The sequence below is a fragment of the Rhinolophus hipposideros genome (assembly GCF_964194185.1).
Source record: "Rhinolophus hipposideros genome assembly, chromosome: 9".
Taxonomy (NCBI): Eukaryota; Metazoa; Chordata; class Mammalia; order Chiroptera; family Rhinolophidae; genus Rhinolophus; species Rhinolophus hipposideros.
In genome coordinates, this window is record NC_138055.1 from 86,550,319 (window position 1) to 86,569,540 (window position 19,222).

At 47.6% G+C, this 19,222-nt stretch overlaps 1 protein-coding gene across 2 annotated transcripts; it reads right to left on the reverse strand.

Annotated features, from left to right (window-relative positions):
* Positions 1 to 2,265: 2,265 nt before the first annotated feature.
* LOC308502935 (very long chain fatty acid elongase 5-like) lies at positions 2,266 to 18,635 on the reverse strand. Of its 2 annotated transcripts, XM_081061562.1 has the most exons (6): positions 10,280 to 18,635; positions 9,495 to 9,681; positions 6,266 to 6,329; positions 5,424 to 5,485; positions 4,317 to 4,515; positions 2,266 to 3,129 (listed from the first exon to the last, which is right to left on the reverse strand). In XM_081061562.1, exons 1-4 carry the CDS (start codon positions 10,405 to 10,407, stop codon positions 5,433 to 5,435), a joined length of 432 nt encoding a protein of 143 aa, XP_080917688.1. In that variant the 5' UTR covers positions 10,408 to 18,635; the 3' UTR covers positions 2,266 to 3,129; positions 4,317 to 4,515; positions 5,424 to 5,432. The 2 variants fall into 2 exon arrangements, with proteins under 2 accessions (XP_080917688.1, XP_080917689.1); XM_081061563.1 differs by lacking the exon at positions 6,266 to 6,329 and having other exon boundaries at positions 5,424 to 5,617.
* Positions 18,636 to 19,222: the final 587 nt, after the last annotated feature.

Below are 19,222 nucleotides of genomic sequence, written 5' to 3' on the forward strand. Positions count from 1 at the left end.
AATTCATCTCATTATAATTTTTATGGTTAAAAAAAAAATAGGCATTGCAGAAAACAGGAAAACACACCATCTAGAGGTGATTATTGTTACCACTTTTGTGTTTATATTTTATATGTAATTCTTTGCAAAATTGGGGTTCTACATTTTATTAATATTGCATTGCTAAATTGAGTATTTTTAAAGGGTTTTTAATGACCATACATTATTATTCCAGCTCTATCAGAGTATAGTTTTTAGAGCTGAAAGAATCTCCTATCCTGAATTCTAAAAAGGCACTAAAAGGGGATGTGGACTGCCCCACGTGCTCCTCAGGCAGCAAGAGGGCACAGGCGGACTCTGGACTCAGGTGGTGCTTCTGAGAATACAGGGCTATCTCCTAGGGGTTGCTGTCCACGTTGTCCCCTGGCATAATGCTGTATGTGGTGTGTTTTCAGTGAATCTTCCCTATGGTATTCACGCATCTTGTCTTCCCTATCCCTACTAAAATGCAGATGCTTGAAGTCACAATTCTGTATTTCTTTGATAGTTTATTCACTTCTTGTCCCACCACACATCCCTGCAGTGCCTTTTGTGACTTCCTGAAGCTCCCAGGTCCCTGAGATCTTAGACCCTGATTGTGAGGGTTTGAATTTCAAAAGCCCTAATTAAAGTCCTCCTTTGGAATAGACATCTCGCCCTGAGACTACCCAGGGACAGAGGACAAAAGGCAGAGGCTATCTTCTCTTAGAGGGATTCCTCCATTTGTATGGAGAACTGCAAGAGAGAAGGGAGGGGGACTAACAAACGGGGACATGTTTTTTTCTTCTGATTCCTGGTTCCAAACATCTGCTCAGGCCCAACTGAGCACATTTCAGCGGAGTGGACAGGAGAGTGTGTATGGAGCAGGCAAGGGGGTCATCACTGAATTTTGAGTTGAAAGAGGACAACAATGGCTCCATTTTGGGGACTTTTTATTCCTTTAATTAGATATACTCTGATTTAAGAGGCAATAGCCAGGAACCCAGGCCATCAACTCTTGGACCCTCATGGGAGACAGGGGAGTGAGGGGGCTACTCCCTCACTTCTGTTGATGGGACCTTCCCACCAGGTATCCTGCGCTTCCCTGTCTTGGCAAACCGGCCCTCTCTGTGCAACAGTTCAACCTTGCTATATGTATATTTAAAAATCTAGCAATCATTTTTGCTTGTCATTACTTCAAAAGTTTATAGAATTGAACTTCAGCAATATAATTAGGAATTTGGCTATGCTTTGACACGTACAAATAACTTTTTGCTTTATGATATTCATGTAACCTTTCTACACTGATGAGCAATATCTGCACAACTCTCCTGAAGCAGGTAGCTTCCTTACGACACAGTGAGTTTCAAAAAGGAGGAGCACCCTCAGCTCACTGAGCATTTCCCCCCAAACTCTCTACCACACTAGCTCAAGCCATGCTCTCCCCAGCCTAAATCTTATTTCATTCACACATGACCTGGGAACTATCACTTCCTCTTGGGTGCTGAATCAGGCAGAGGCAGCCACAAAGAACGAGACAAATATTAGCTCTGAACTCTGCCATGACTGTTTTTTTTGGCTGCTAAGCAAATGAACAGACTTTACTCCTATGTGTTTTTTCTTTTCTTTTTTTAAATATTTGCCTTAGAATGGGCACCCATCTCCAAAGGCACTGAACCTGCATGTGGAAAAGTGTGTGGGATGTGTTCATATCCAGTATAACTTACTTCTCTGAGGATTGTGTCCACAGATCGCAGCCCTGCCTGCCTTGACTTAATTAACTAGATAATCTGATGGAGAAATAGCACTGCATAAACTTCAACAGTTCTTTAATGTTCTTGACTACGGATTTACTGAGTGGAAGAAAAGAGCTAAGGGGAGAGATTATAAAGAAGAATAAGAACACTGGAGATACAGAGACAGCTCCCAGGCAAACTGCTTTTCAGAGACACATCCAGTTCTGGTTTTAAGTGGCTCAGCACACCTTTGCTTCTGCCATACTACATGATCCTGGTTGTATATTCTCTGTTGCTGGTCCTCAGTTTCCTTCTTTGTGAAGTGGATGGCTGTATCCATTTTACCCCATTTCTCCTTTTCTCACATCCCTCTATAGAGGCTCCCACTGAAACATGTACTCAGAGATTTCTCAGTGGACTTCAATGTCTCCCATTTGGGACAGGAGCGGTATTAATCCCAGTGGCTTTTATTTGCCAGTGTGGCACTTTCAGAGATTTACAGAAGAAACAACGAAACACACAGAGAGAAACTCAAATGGAAACACATATACATATATTTGTGTTTATATAAACAGCATATATATTTCAAAACAGCTATTTAGACATATACACATAGCCTTCTCTGCAACCCCATTCACACACAGAGAATCATACAACTATAGAAATACCCGAGCAAGCAGCAGTGAACAGACAAGAAGATATGCAGGGTAACCATTTACATAGCCCCATCACCAACCAAACAGACCCATGCTCACTCTTGGATATTCTCCGTCATTGTTTCCCACTGTAAGATATCAAGCCAGCCTTGACTTCTTCCATGCCCTGAGGTGAAGACCTGATCTTCACCAGAGATCATGACTGCCAATCGTGGAATACAAGGATCCACACACACGTTAATGGTGGTGCTGTGCCAGGTGTGGGGAACATTGAGAATAAGACAGTCTCTCCCATGAGAGGCTCATGTCTAGCAGAGGAAGAAGCAAATAGTCAAATCCATGTGAGAAATGCCGTCACAGAAGTGTGTACAGGAAGCTGACTCCATTTCTGTCCTCCTGAACTCTGGACAAGAGGCAATTCTCCTCGTTCCTTCACAGGACAAAATGCAGGCCCAGAGGTGCCTGCTCAGTGCAGGTAGGCTGTAAGCGCTGATGTCTTCCACCCAACTGTCTGTAGGACGGCTCAGCCAGTATTAGTTCTCACATCCTGCCCCTTAAGTCAGCTTCTCCCTCTTGCTCCTTAGGTATGTCTGGTGGTAGAAGTTGAAGAAAAGAGTGATGAGGCTGGGGTATACAGGAGGATAGCCATGGTGAATCCACTGAGAAAGGCGCACTCAGCAAAGAGACGGTAGGAGGAGTGGGCAGCAATGGCCACAAACTGATCCTGGGGGAAAGAAAGCCTGAGAACAAAGAGATGGGAGAGGTGAGAGGCCATCTTCACCCTCTGTCTTCACAGCTCCCCCACCCGGTCCCCTTCACCCCTCCATCTACCAGCAGGGGGCAGACCTCCTACAGTTCAGTCTTCCTCTTGGGAAAACAACGAAGCCTGGTGAAGCCCGCACCTATTTTTTCCTAACACATTTTTCTTAAAATCTTCCTGACCCCTCTCGTGGTTCTGGCTCCCCATTTGCCCCAATACAACGATGTCATACAATACAACACTGATGATGAACTCAATCCATCCCAAGTCTCCTGAGGGACACCTCAGCTATCACTACCATCTGGCAATCAGGCTCCCCAAACCACAAGGCACCGGGGGATCGGTCATTTAGTGATCACAGGCTTATAGGATATTAGCACTCTGAGGTCCTCTAGCCCAGTTCCTTCATTTGACAGATGATAAGACTGAGGTCTGAAGCTTGGAAGTCATTCACTACAGGTCTCACATCGTGTCAGGGAGAGTTGGTTCTAGGACTTGAAATGGTTACTGAGACTGTTGCATGTTGGGCTACTAAGGAAGACCCAGGGATGAGAAAGGCTAGTTCATGGTCAGATATCAAGTTATTGGTGCAGCCAAAAATAGAACCCAGGCTAAGTCAAGGCCGCTGGAGCCAAGGGGCCCTTTTCACCAGCTGTAGGATGATAAGATGTCACTTCCACCACAGGTAGGGCTGCATGCTGAGACTCAGACTAGCCAGTCCTTAGCATAGGTACACACAGACACCAGCCAAAGAATTCAGCATCCTGACTACAGAGTGGGGAGGGGAGATCAAGGGAAATAAGTGGAGCTGGGCCTGGCTGTGCTTTGGGTTTTCTCTTTCACCTTTCAATCCTCTGTCCTGCAGAGAACACCTCTGCGCATACTACAGGGAAAATCCTTGGGAAGGGTCTATCCTGAGAAAGTCTGGCAAGAGCCATCTGAGGTCATGATGCTGTCGTGGGATTAACAGGATGCTAAATGAGAGTGCTTGTGCCCTCCTCTGTATCCTCTGGGCTGATGGCTATCAGCACCTCCCACAGCCTCTACCCCAGCACCAGGGAGGGGTGGCCAGGGAGTTCAGAGGAGCAACAGGGAGCAGAGGCCTGATGTCATGGCCACAGAGAAGGGTAACCTTAGAGCCAAACCGTGATACTACAGAATGCACACCTCCCAAGCTGGAAACTCCGCCCAGCAGAGAGAGACCTGCCTCACAGGAGCCTGGGTAGGGCTGCCCTGGGCTGCGTCATGGACCTTGAGCACCTGGCACATATTTGACTCCAGCCCACCAGTTGAAGAGCATGATGTCATGGTCGTAGATGTGCTGAAAGGTGATCTGCTCTGGTTTCTCTCATAATGTAAAGAAGACCTGGAGAGGAAGAAAAGATAGTGTCAACTGTGGGGGCCCTGTTTCTCCAGACTCTTCTCCTGAGACCTCAAGTACCAAGAAGGGAGTGGTTCTGTTTTTCTAAAGGGGGGACTGAAACTCAAGGGAAATAACGCTAGTCAAACACCTGTATAGTACCTACTGTGTGCCGGGTACTTTGTATGCATAAAAGAATCATAGAAATACAATAATACTATATGATTTATACTTACTTCCATTTTACAGATGGGAAAACTCAGGCACAGAGAGGTTAAGTAACTTGCCCAAGGTTAAATCACCCCCCAGGTAGGATAAGAGAGAACTCAGTTGTTGAACATTCAGCTTAGGACCCAGACAACCATAAGATCAATTCTGAAAGGTTCTCTACTCTTACTCCATTTTGGTAAGGAATTGATAAAAAAAGAGCCCCCTCCCTTTCCTCAGTACCCCCAAATCATGACCATGCCCCACCCCCATTCAATCCTGTGAGCCTTCTGGATTCATAAGCAGGGTTTCTTGTCCTCATTAACACTTAAGGACAGCTTTTGCTGTCTGATGACCCTTGTCACATAATATTAATTTTTAAAAATGTGTTTATCTTTCATTTTCATGTACCCTGGAACCTGGTTGCTAGTGGGGCAAACGCCTACTTTTATGCAGGTACATGGGTGAAGTGTGGGGGCCCATGGGAGCCTGTGGCGCTGAGATCCTGCATCGGTGAGCGTCCTTCCTCCACCAGGTACTGGGACCAAGGCTTTGCTCTGACATCAGCCTCAGCCCTGGTCGCCAGGGAAAATCCTGAGGACATCCGACAGGGAGGCTGGAGGGAAGTGTTCACACAGGACACTGCACGTACACTACCCCAAACCCAGAAGACAGAGGAAACTCAGCACAAGCGCCTAAACGCTTACCGGGGTGGGTCAAGCAACTCCAAGGCCTTTGAGAAGAAGCGTTATCAGCACACGCTCGCCATCTGCTGGGAAGGACGGGGGAATGCAGTCAGACCTCTGTCAGGGGGCGCACTTCACCCTGGCGTCAGCCCCAGTGCTCACTATTCTGCGCCGCCCACTGCGCCCATAGTGCCCTCCTGTCTGCAGGAAGACGCCTGTTAACACAGGAAAGAGGGGAGAAGCTACTGGAGTGATAACAGAAGGACTCTCCAAACGTGCCCAGGCTGCAACCGTGCAATCTAAAAAGTATAAGGATCACCTAGGATCTTTTTTGTTGAGAAGCAGATTCTTACTCAGTGCGCTGGCGGTGGGACATGAGCTTCTGAATGTTCAACAAGCTGCCAGGCGGTGCTGATGCTGCCGGTCCGGGGACCAGATGTTAGCTCATTGCTCAACATCCCTGATTCAGCATCCCAATCACTCCCAGGTAACGTGCCAAACCTCCGCTAGATTGTTTTGCTGCAAGGAAACCTTTCTTTCTGCTTCCAGTTGAGACAAAGAACAGCTAAACATACTGAAATATCTAAGCCCTTAGCCAGCACTCAGTGTGTGCCAGGCCCAGGGCTAAACACTTTCATACATTATCTAATTTAATCTGCTGTCACTTGTTTCCTTTTACAAAGTAGATACTATGAACCCCATTTTATAGATAAGAACACCGAGGCCCATAAAAGATAAGTAGGCAACCCATGGTCACATAGCAAGTAACTGGCAGAGCTGAGATTCAAGCTGAGGCTTTCTGAGCCTGTGCTGACACATTTGGGTCACTCCCACTTTCAGCTATTCCCTCATGAGAAGCTCACTTGGGCTGCAGTCCGTTGGCTGGCAGAAGTAGCTGGAGTTAGCCAGGAGCCAGGTGGCCACAAACTGGGAGGGAGGGAGAAGGAAAAGACCAAGTCATGAAGCCTGCTCCCACTGTGGCAAGACCTGACTGGTCAGGGCCCGAAGGGCTAATACCTCCTCCGGTCATGTTCTGGAAACCACCATCCTTCCCAACCTCACTGACACTTGGTAGCTCCATGGAGTGGCCAGATCAGAGGCTGGGACTCGCATACATCTTGCTGGTCTCCAACATTTTTAATCTGGACTGCAAACCCACATTGGGTACCTGCTAGGTGTGAGACTCTAAGCGAGGTGCTAAAGTGTTGGAGGGGACACAGCTGTACACACCTCAGCCCTGCCCCCAGGGAGCTTGAAGCCTCACTGAGGATGTAGGAAACAATCCTCACCTTTACAGTTGGGGCCTGATGAACAGTAGGAAATAGGAGGTTGGAAATAGAAGCTGGTATCGGACTGGAGAATGAGGAGGCCTTGGGCACACAGAGGGAGGGAGAGGAAGCCCCATGCCAGGAGAAGAGTGCTTGGTGCTTGGACATCTCTTAGCTCACTGGGGACCAGCGAGAGAGCAGCGGGACTGTAACGAGGTCTCCTACTAGGGGAGGAGCAGCCCCAGAAGCAGAGAGAGAGAGGAGAACCGATTGACAAGGGGTCGTGAAGCCTGTTTTAAGGAGCTTGAATTTTGTCATTTATTTAATCATTTGACAATGATGTGTCAAAGGGTACTGAGCCCTTCATACTAGGCCTGGTCTGAGCACAGAGCCACCTCGATAAAACAAATAGACAAAAATCTCTACCTGGAGGGACTCTACATTCTGGTCATTTAAGCAAAAGGAGCTACGCAGGACTTCTGAGCAGGAAGCTCATCTGGACGTGGCAGGTTTTCAGAGGATTATGGTAGCAGCAGAGTAATTTGTCACCACAATTAAATGACAAGTTCTTTAAGGCATGTCTCATGTCTCACAAGTTATTTGCATCTTCCACATGATACCAGACATTATGCTGGGCCGGTCTTTAAAAAGATAAGTAAGATGTGGCCCTACCTTTGAAGCACTTGCTGTTTGGAGAGGAGACAGACAAATATGCAAATAATGAGACAGAGGGATGAGAGGGGGGCTGATTTGTAGTGTTTGCCAATTCCTATGGTGTAAATACTCCCTCTGGCTGATTTCAAGCTGCTGAAGGGAAGTTACTGAAGCTGCAAGATGGAGTTGGGAGATACACACCGTCAGTAACTTGCCAGCTGCTGGAGTCTGTCCCCATCCACCACAGAGAGTAGAGGTGAAAACCCAAGGATGGAAACAAACAACCTTCACTGACCTTGGGAAATCAGGGAAGCTTCATGACAGGCTACAATGGCCTGAGTCTACAGGATGTGCATGAATTTGTCCGGGCACCAGGGGAGAACATAATTTCTGGGAGAAGAACAGTCATGTGCCAAGGCCCGCTGCCTGATAAGCTCGGCTGTGAGGCAAGTAAGCAGGGCTACTGAGGGAGCAGAGGGAGGTGAGCCTGGAAAGGAAAGCTGAGGCCAGAACGGGCTGTGGAAGGCCTCATATGCCCGCTCAGCGGAGGAGTCTTACCTCAGCCCCAGCTGGCCGGGCAGCCACATAGGCAGAGACCCGCAGACAGAGGCCCATCCATTTGGTGTTTTGGGAGGATGGGTATGTTAGCAGGGCAGAGGGTGGACCAAAGGATGAGATATAACGAAGGAAGGGAGACCAACCCATGAGGGAGAGAAGGTGAAAGAGGTGTAGTGTCAGCACCTGCTACTTCAGGCTGCTCCACTTACCTCCTCCCTGCTAGCGCTGGAGCAGGAGGGGAGGAGGGGCGGTGCGAGCTCAGGGTGCCTTGCCATCTGCTAACTTACTGTACCCCTCTGTGCCTCCTGACAGCACTGTCATGAGGATTAGAAAAGCAGATCCTCAGGACATGCTCAGAGCAGCGTGCCCCACCATAAGAAACACACCAAAATGTCGGCGAGTATGACCACTCCTTTGTAAAGCTTTCCCACACCCTAAGCCTTGGCTCAGAGCCTGGGTCTCTGTGTTTCCTGCCTATCCCCGGAGCATACTTTCTGTTGCCCTGCTCTCACTGAATTGTAGTCGCCTGTTTCCACATCCATCTCCCCTCTTCAATGTGAGCTCCTGGAGGGCAAGGGTGCCTCATCCAGCAGTGATTCTGCAGGTCCTGCCATAGCCTGGCATGAAGTACATGCCCCGTGCACACTTGCTGAATGGTGACGTGTTGAGAGCAAGGTGTCTGGAAGGAACACCGGCTTGGGGGCAGAGATTAACGGAGAAACAGGTACAGGTAGAAACAGGAGGTGGTGGGGGTTTGTTTTAGGTGGGAGGGGGCTGATGAATTCTGATCTTACTTGTCACTGACCTGTACTTTTCCAATTAAGGAAAAGGAAAACGGGAGCTGGTTAGTGAAATAAGTCAGACAGAGGAAGACAAATACTATATGATTTCACTTATACGTATAGAATAGACTGAATAGAATCTAAAGAACTGAATAAATGAGCAAAGTAAACAGAAATACTCTCAGAGATATAGAGGAAAAACTGATGGTTGCTAGATGGGAGTAGGTGGGGATGAGGGAGAAGGTGAGGGGATTAGAAAGCACAAATTGGTAACTACAACATTGCCATGGGGACATGAAAGACAGTTTGGGGAATATAATCAATAATGTTGTAAAGATTTTGTAGGGTGTACAGCATGGATGGTGTAGGTGCCTGACCACTGCAGTGTACACCTGAAGCTAAATAATAATCAATGTCAACTATAATTTTATATATAATTTTATATATATATATATAACGGTCACAGGATGTGGAGTACAGCATAGGGAATAGAGTCAATGGAATTGTAACAGCTGCATACGATGTCAGAGGTAATAGATTGGGGTTATCACTTTGTGAGCGGTGCAAATGTCTAACCATTACATTGTTTTGTACATCTGAAACTAATAAAAAGAAAGAAAAAGAAAAACAAAAATGGGAGCTGGTGACAGGGAATGGAGTCTCCACAGGGAAGACAGCAGAGCCAAAGAGGAAACAGAACCCTGCTCCTGCACGTGTCCCCATCAAGGCTGTCCAGCTTTCTGCATAGGAAGATCATGGTTTTATTTATCTCCTAAGCACCCCAAAAAGGAAGAGACACTAGAACACTGCAGGGCACCCACCAGCCTTACCTCATAGAAGATGTATCCTGAGAGAACCGCAAGGCCCAGGTTGTAGGTGGCGAGGGATCCTGCCTGCCTCAGAGGCTCCAGTTGGGACATGATGTGAGGGCCTGCCAACCCCAGGAGAAGACAGAAGACAAAGAGGAGGGTGACAGGAAGTGGCGAGTGTGTCAGGAACCAGGAATCGTGCTTGGGTCTAGTAAAGCCAAGGGGAAGGGTGGACAGTGGAGTTGGTCACACACCCATCTGCCCCCAAGCCCTCCCTTCAGCCAACTCCTCACCCGCTTGTCAGCAACCCCTGTGCCTCAGAAAGTCTGACACTAGGATGAAGAAACAAATGAGAGTTCCTGTCAGATGACACCATCTCCTATCTCCATTTTCTAAGGCCTGGAAGTGTTTATTCCAGAGCTTTCCCTGGGCACTGGCCCTCGTGGGCACCTATAAGTAAAAGCAGAGCTTGTGTCTCATCCAACCCTCCCTTACTCTCTCCTTCCCTCACAGCATGGCCAGCTGAGGTCTACAGTACCCTCCCCCTACCCATGACCACCCACTGTGCACCTTTGGGGAGACTTCATTGGCTATAACATTGCTCCAATGCTCACACCCTCTGTTGCTCCATTTGGGATCGCCAGCCTCTGCATTGTCCCCCAGATTGCAGGGACCAAGGGACATGGATATTGTGCAACAACAAGGGGGAGGGGCAGAGAGGCACAGAGCTCTGATTTCCCTCTTCTCTGGCTTCCCCGCCCCTCATTGAGGCCCACCACACCTGGGCCCTCCATGGCTGAACTTACCCTGTCTGTGCTCCTCCGGTCAGTGACTGGTGCTGCTCTGGCCGCTCAGGTTTGAGGCTGATGGTGGGTCCCAGTAGTAGGTCCTCTGGGTTCCAGCGTGTAGGGTATGACCCATGCATAGTCGCCATCTACTCCTGTGTTCTGATCTGTGCTGTGGATACCCCACAGCCCGAGCCCCTGCACACGCACTCACACACCCTCACGCTTACACACTGGTGACCAGGAACTGAGGCTGAAGTCCACACTCTGCCATTCTCACTGCCCCAGGGAGAAAGAGAAGTAGAGGTAGGCTTGGTGGGTGAAGGACACTCGGAGGGCAAAGGATGATGGCAGCGGCTCCGGAGAGGGTGGGGAGAGAGTCAGCATGGTCAGTACCCACGGAGAGGCAGGCTGCCCGGCCCCCCTTAGCGTCTGCTTAACCTGTGCTCCCCACTCTACGTTCTGGGCAAAGGCTACCCTCTTAGAGAAGCAGGTGTGCATGGGACACCACACATCTCATGTCTTCATGGGGTAGGCCACTTCCTCTTGTCTCAGGTTCAAGTCTTCTTCCCCCGCCCCCCTTCCCACATGGTTCAGGATTAAGTGTATCTCTTTATGAAGCTGCCTCATCGTCACACGTCCTCTAACCCTCTGCTCACCAGCAGGCTAAAGGAGCATTGGGGGAATCGAATTACCACCTGTATCTATCAGCCCCTGCCTAATGAGAGGCAATTAAACTGGCTGTTTGCCCAATAACCGCTCTTAGGCAGATCCTTTTCCTCTTCATGAGATACAGGGCAAAGAACCAACTTTAGAAGCCAGATGGCTGTATGTACGGCCGGCGCCCATGTGCTAAGTCTCACTCCACAGGGATTCCAGGACAGCTCCCAGAGACAGGCTCTTAAGAGTGCAGTGCCTTAGTCTCTCCTCTGAGCGGTCCTGAGCCCTGGGTTATCCACGTTCGTGGCCAAGGGTATTCAGAAGAGGCTTGAAGAAATAGAAAACGTGGGATCCTCCCCACCAGGAGGTTGTGGTTTAGAACATGCTGGCCACATATGCCTGCTTCCAAGCCTGAGCGTTGGCACAAGCTGCCATGGACCCTCAGGGAGCCCCTGCCTTTCTCACCATCTGGGAAATTTTCCTAGCCTCCCATGAGGTCACAAGCCATTTCCTATAGAATCAAGTCAAAATGATTCTGCTGGGACTTCAAGTTTGCTCTTTCTCCAGCCAGACCCTCCCACCCACAGCCCAGTGTGCTACTTCGGCCATTGCTGTGACTTTGGTGTCCCTGCCCTCCGGGGCACAGCCACACCCGGCTCCATGTCTGTGACTAGCCACACTTCCCTCCACCCTCCACTTCCTCTGCCACAGATCTTCCCACTCACCTTCCCCCCCACCTTCCCTCCCCCACAACAGGCGCGGTATGTACCTTAGAGGTTAGCTTTGTGAATTCAGGTATCCAGAGACGATGGCAAACTACTGTGGGAAATGACCCCACACTGCATTTTACAGGCTGATGGAGACCCTCGGTGACATCAGGAAGATGTAAACACAGGATGTAAAGGTTGTGGTCATTACTTAGCTGGCAGCTCTCACCTGTGTCTTCATAATACCAACCCCTTACGTATGGAGAGCCTCACTCTGGTTGGGGGAGAACGGTGGAAAATCCCCTATAAAGGACCTGAGACCTCAAGACACCCCTTGCCCCTGGGAAGCAGGTGGGATCAAGAGTACGGGACTCTGAATGTGGGCAAGACTCACAAGTCTAGTGCCCTTTCTCCAAGCTTGGCACGTCTGCTGTGAGGAAGGAGTCCCATTATCACCTCGGATGCTCCCGGCACATTGTTAAATGCCCCTTCGGTTTATAGATCATGGAGATTGGGTAAAGGCTTGTCTTTCAATGTCTCACAACTGTACAAGATGGTGACTGGGTGTCACTATAGATTCCTTCTGTCCCAATAAAAGGCAGAAAAATCTCACCCTTTCCTCAGTTACCCATCACGAGGGCCTGTCTGCCCTCAGTGGGAGGGCTAAGCCACTTCTGGGGCTGTGAGGTGAGACAGGATGATACCTGAGGGCAGAGGGCTGGAAATCCCATGCGCGAAGCATAGCTGTACACTTACATACCTATAACATAACAACAGCTAGGTTGTTAAGTCATTGCCACATGCCAAACACTGTTCCAAGCATCATACACCCGCTAACAGATGTAACCCTCACAACCACATGAGGGAGGTATTGTTGACACCCCCTTTTACTGAGGGGGAAACTGAGACAGAGAAGGTAAGTATCTTTTCTAGCATCATACAGCTCCTAAGTAGCAGGGCCAGGATTCAAATCCAGGCAGTCTGGCTCCAGAGCCCATAAGCTTACTCTGCCCCTTCAATCTCTTGGTGCATCATGGTTTATTGTATTGGGGTGAAAAAGAATCAAAGTGTGGCCTGGCCCAACAAGAAGAGGAAGCTCCAATTTATGAGTCAAAATACAAATTTTCTTATTGCTTCTCACAGTAATTTTGTGGAACTAGCAATAAAAGGCAACCTCCCTCCCTTCCTCCTTCCCTCCCTCCTTTCTTTCCTTCCTTCCTCCCTCTGTCCCTTTCTCCCTGTCTTCCTTCCCTCCTTTCCTCTTTCCTTCTTGATGTCCATCCATTCACCTAGACCAGATCAGGTGTTTTTAGATTCTTGGGATTCATAGCAGAGGTCTCAGCAATCTCTATGTGGGGAAGGAGAGGCCCCAGGAAAATGGCCAGGTCCCCACCTCCATCTGAACCAAAGAAGGTTCTCTTCTCCTTTCTCTCTCTCTCTCCCCTCACAAGATTTTATTGGAATAGAAGAATACCACTGCTTTTCCAAAAACATTAAACATGAATGAAGTTGAATAATACTGAATGTCAACTATAATTAAACATATATATATATATATATATATATATATATATATATATATATATATACATACATACATATATATACATATAGTCACAGGATGTGGAGTACAGCATAGGGAATAGAGTCAATGAAACTGTAACAGCTATATATGATGTGGGAGGGGTAGTAGATTGGGGGAGGGGAGTTATCATTTTGTGAGGGGTGAAAATGTCTAATTATTACATTGTTTTGTACACCTGAAACTAATAAAAAAGAATAAAGATGATATTGAGACTTAAATAAACAAATAAATACCCCCCCCCAAAAAAAATATAACTGCACTAGATGATGGGAATTTTACCTTCAGCTCAACCTGGATAGTTTGGGTTGCCATATTTTGTCTCTTGCTTGTGCTGATGGTCATGCTGGCACCCTCCCCCCAGCTTCCATGAGGGATACCCCTGGAGACCCTCATCCAGACCTTTTCTTTCTCCACTGCAGGGAAGCTATCCAAGGCACCCACCTCTGCCTCCACATGCCCTCCTGACAGAACCCAGGGGCAATTCCTTTCTCACTTCCAACAGTGGGAAGGGCTGCACTTCCCAGGGCCAAATCTATAGCCTCACTAGCTGCAATAGCAGCTGGTCTTATCTTTGATTTTATATGTTCTTCACATATTATGTTCCTGTCACATAATTTAGTTTATCATTCTGTTTCATTATCATTATTGAAGTTGCTGCAAAATGTCTAGAGTGGCATGTAGGAAGCTGTCTAACTCACTATGTATACAAGCGTCTTTCTCACATTGTTCCATATTGTTGTGGAGGAAGTGGCTGGCCCAGAGTTAGGTCCATATATACCCCCATCCCCCACACAACCTCCAAAACCTTGTTCTCTGGCAAACAATGGGGTGAGAACTTGGTTCTGCTGATTTCATGAGAGTGTCTCAACTACATGTAAGTCTAGTCTCTTTACAGTTGAGGCACATTTCGCAATACAACTCTAGGCAACTAGTTCCAAACCTGAGGACCTCATTCCTAAATAGAATATTCCTAAAGACAAGAGGAGGAGAAAATGTGTGTGCAAGTGTGTGTGTGTGTGTGTGTGCATGTGCCCACATGTGTATATTGAACACAATATTCTCCAAGTAACTGTCCATATTTCCATATACATTTGCCTTCAGCAGCCCTATTTGCCGCACCCATACCTATTTCTGTCTGCTTTTCTTTCTTTGTTCTCCCTCCCTTGCTTGAAAAGCAGTAAGCATGCACAATAGAGGAAGACTGGACCAGACAAAATGGAGGCGCAGCACTGGGCAGTCGCCACTGGGAAGAGAGACAGAGGGAGCAGAGTGGAAACCTAACATTATAGGCAAAGGGAAGATGAGAGGAGGACAGACGGGAAGCCGTACAGGGGGTATTTTGGGGAAAGGGTGGATGGAGACAAATTTGTCTGCCAGTCAGCCAGCCTTCTCCCTGGACCTCTGTAAACCTGACATGTCACCATGGTCCAGCAGTGTGCCCTTTCCCTACACGCTAGAGAAGAAGCAGCCCTGGGCTTTGCAGGTCAAAATTTGTGTATGGACCAGAGATCTGGCCTCATTTCCTGCTCTTGGCATATTGTGGGGTGGGCTGTGTGTGCAGAGGACAGGCTGCACTCCTCTGGCCTCAGGCAGCCTTCCCCACCCCAATCCAGCTGAGCTGAAAGAGCTCCTTGTAAGAATCGCTCATGGAGCCTTGGCAGGGCATTCTTGCCAGTCTTGCGGATGCAGGAATGGGTCTTGGCACACTATGGGCCATTACTAACAAGGATAAACCAAATCATTCATTTCATTAACAACAGGGTTTTGGCGGATAATTGTGCGAGAGGCAATTAACAGTTATGCCCATTCCAGGAAGAAGCGTGGCAGGCTGATTTTCCATGGAGCTTCCAGGAGAAATATGAGACAAGGTTGAAACTACCACTGGGCTCTCACCCCCAGAATGCGCTGCTCTTTTAAGCCTGTGGCTTTATGGCTTCAGAGTCAGAACTGGAGACAGAGAGTGTTCAGGTTTGCTTCTTGCACAAAGATTCCCTAGGAACCCTTAACTTTTCTCTCCTCTTTGGTAGAAGGAAGCTCCGCATTCCACCAGCCCCCATTTCTGCCTCACCACACACCTCATTTTCACGGGCCCAGCACAGAATCTTCCTAAAATGCTAAATTTGTCATGTTAGCCATCAGATCGGGAAATGGCAAAAGTTGCTGTCTATGGATTTCAAGTTCAGCTCAGATTAGTACTAAAATCCTCCCTGAGGGCTTCAACTGATAAATGGATAAATGAAATACGCTACATCTTTACAATAAAGATCATAAAAGTCATAAAAATGAAGTACTGATTCAGAATACAACATAGATGAACCCTGAAAACAGTATGCCGAGTGAAAGAAGACAGTCACAGAAAGTTGTGTGATTCCATTTATATGAGATTTCCTGAATAGGCATATCTAGAGAGACAGACAGTAGATTAGTGGTTGCTGGGGTCTGTGGCACAGAAGGGAAAAGATCGGGAATAACTGCTACTAGATACGAGGTTTCTTTGGAGTGGTGAAAATATTCTGGAATTAGATAGTGGTGATGGTTACATAACTCTGAATATGTCCAAAACGACTGAACTGCACACTTTGACAGGGTAAATCTAATGGTATACGAATTCAAAAATTTTGTAAATCTTCCAGGAACGCACAGCATGGGGCAGGGCGTGGGTGGCCATGTGCTGGACTCACAGGGCCAGGAACACTGCTCCCTGGCACCGTCCTGGGGGCACAACCAAACAGGCTCCATGGATGTTGGTGTCATGGTCCCCTAAAGGTTTCTCGTGCACCCCATTTACAAAACCAGTGCTTGGTGTGAGTTAGGTTCACAAGAAAGCACTCAGTCTTTCTAACATTTCTCCTATGGGGTGGCTAATCAAAGAAGCTCAAAGGTCTGAAGGATTCTTGTCCTTCTGGCTGGTTCTAATTTGCAAAGGAAGGTTCTGGGGCATTCCGGGCTGTTGCAATGCAGAGGCAGGCCTTCCCCCAGGAGCACAACTGAAACATGTCCAACGAGATATTGGTTTATTTATTACCAGAACTCATGCCCTCGTTTTCAACTCCTGTCATCCTACGTGATTAAGCGTTTGTCCAGAAGTAAGATTTTTCTCAGTCCTGTTTTCCCATGTCCAGTATTGTCAATTTCACATTTTATGTTATTTACAAATAACATACCTGTTATTTAAGTATTTCTGTAGGCACTACTATTGTTATTATTTTCATGGAATGTCAGATGAAAGAAGAAACACATACTGTGAGGACGTTAATTGTTGCTCTGAGCTACAAGGAAGAAATATTTACAAAGGAATAAAACATGCTTTGGTGATTCTTGTGAACAGGGGAACAAGGAGCTATGTGTGTAGTTTTACATATATTTGCTAAATAATTGATCATATTCCTTCACAGCCATCCTTAGGTGTCTCTCTGATTCTGTTTCTCCAGCTGGAGAATGGGGGGAAACACCCACTGGCCTCCATTCTTAAGGAAGATAGTCCTTTATTTCATTACTGAGAAACAGTTCTGACTGTTCTGCTCTTTTCCTCCCTTTTTATCTTTCTTATCCTGGCTTTATTTTACTGTTTACTACACTGAATTGTGAAAGGAAGGAAAGCCACCAATAACGCCAGTTTAGTATTTCTGAGTCTTTCTTAAGACCGAGTTGGGGAAGGAAAGTTCAACCTCATGAAATAAAGATGGGGGTTGTCTGTGGATTTGGGGTCCCTGAAGTGGAAAAGGATGTAGGGCGTGGTCTGGATGATGGGACCCCTGGGTTCTGGCCCCAGCTTTGCCTCTTAATTACCCAGTGGTCTTGAGAAGACTATTTTCCTGGGTTTCAGTGTCTTTTCTTGTGAAATGAAGTGTCTAGAACAGGTGATCTGGTTTAGGTCTCCAGGGTTTCATGACTCCCCGCCCTGTGTCATGCATCATAGTACCATTGTTTGTACTAACCAACCAAGACATCGGCTATCAGGAGTCACTGTCAAGGGTCAAACAAGCCACGTGTTGCCCAGGCCTGTGCTGCAGGCCACGGTCCACGGAGCCGGCACCTAGCTAACCCTGTCATGTGATGGGCGACTGGGGGAGGTGAGATCTCACGTCTGCACTGAGCTCCTCTTTTTGAGTAAATCAGTTCCCAGTTGCTTCGGTGTGTTTGCCATGACACAGAGCCAAGGAGGGCAGGCAGAGGGGCATGGGTACCAAAGTCCACCAGGGCCAGCGTTAGGGATGCAGGGAGGAGTAATGTCACGGGATCCTCGTGAACGGGGGTTGTGTCTGCATCTTCTTGCTTTGACTGATTCCAGGGTTGGGCTGGGAAGACAAAGTCTGCCCTTCGGCAGTGCTGCTGGGAGCGGAGCCTGCGGTGTCCAGTCAGGAAAGCTCTCTTGTCTCATTTGTTACCCACACCTCATATGTGCCAGCGAGTATGTGCCTGCACATGGAGCCCCGAGAAATGCTCACAGGTCTGCTGAGGAGGTCCCTAGCAGTGACATTTGCCGGGTGGGAGCCAAGGTGACCCAGGAGTCTGCCACTGGGAGGACGGCCAGGTCACATGGCAGAGGTGAGAATGGCATTGGGGGAGTGCGCATCATGAAACAACAAACTAGAAAAACATGGAGTGACATGGATGGACCTCCAAACCACAGAACAAATGGGAACAGTAAACAGCAAAATTAGATTTATAACATAACAGTTTGTGTAAATTAAACATGTATGCATACAAAAAAGTGATACATACCTTGGAAGAATTCACACAAATAAAAGGACATACAGTAGTCACATTAAAATGTTTGCCTGTGGGATGGGGCATGGGAATGGGAGCCAGAAAGAATAAGTAAATACATATAGTCACACAAAAATAAATAAAACAAAGGCAGTTTAATGACCAGAGAACTATGGTTAACCCAAACCTCCACACCAGAGATAAAAACAGAAAATAAAACTAAGACTTGACAGCTGGCAATTATTTTTTGGAGCTTGTGTCTAGAGCCTGGTGACCTTAAAATGTAATGTGCTTGCCGTCACAAAACCCTAGTGCTATTACGCCGTACACCTACAATGCCACCATTTTCTTACCAATGACAAATAGAAAAGCAGAAATAAACGAGGAATTTTATGGTGTTCCTTTGGTGTGCAGACAGCCTCTCTGCTGGAGTGGCTTCCACTCAGAGAAATGAAATAGTGACCCTATTGAGGGGGGGTCACCCCTCAAGCTGGTGGGAGGGGTGTTTGGGCAGCTATTAAAACCTCTACTCAAGACCAAGAAAGACTCCGCAGATCTCATTTTATTAATCCCCGCCGCACCAAGTTATGGAGCATTTTAATTTTCCAGTTAAAAGCCCTTCTAAGGTAGGACAGCTGCAGCAAACACATCCTGATTTCCAGACCGGGGACACAGCCACACTGCTTTAGGAAATGTTCCCCCATCCAGTCTGGGACTGGCTGCTGGGGACTCTTGCACTGGTGGCCCCCACGGACATGCCTCTTGGAATTCATATCTCAGTGTGGTTCCCTCCCACACTGACCCTGGGCTTGGCCGTGTGACTTCCTTTGGTGAATGGGGTGCAATCATTTTGGACAAGGACTTGCTCATTGGGTCGTAGAAGCTCCTGGAGCCCTGAGCCACCACAGAAGAGGTCCAGGCACCCACTAGAGATACCATGTAGAGAGAAGCCCGCTTACCATCCCCCCCTCCCTGGCAGGTGCAGCCATCCCAGCAGAGGTGCCAGACATGTGCATGAAGAAGCCACTTTGGACATTCCAGTCCCAGCAGAAAGTATGTAAAACAGAAAAGCTACCCAGCTGAACCCAGTCAGCCCACAGAAATCACGAGAAATGTAAGACACTGTTGTTTTAAGTCACTAAGTTTTGGGGTGGTTTGTTATGCAACAACAGGTAACAGACACAGGCACACAGTAAAGCTCAACACATTGTATCAAACTAATTTTTATGAGTTTATCTCCTTCTTTTAATAAAGCAAAAAGAGTATTGGCTTGCTCACTCCAAATGCCAGGTAAAAGTCTCT

Bases quoted from the DNA above. Each gene is read 5' to 3' on its own strand.
- LOC308502935 (XM_081061562.1), bottom strand. From the start codon at position 10,407: ATGGCGACTATGCATGGGTCATACCCTACACGCTGGAACCCAGAGGAC. The intron at 9,682-10,279 runs GTAAGTTCAGCC...TGGCTTTACTAG, and splicing joins ACCGGAGGAGCACAGACAGG to ACCCAAGCACGATTCCTGGT. The intron at 5,486-6,265 runs GTGAGCTTCTCA...CCTTCCCAGCAG, and splicing joins GCCAACGGACTGCAGCCCAA to ATGGCGAGCGTGTGCTGATA.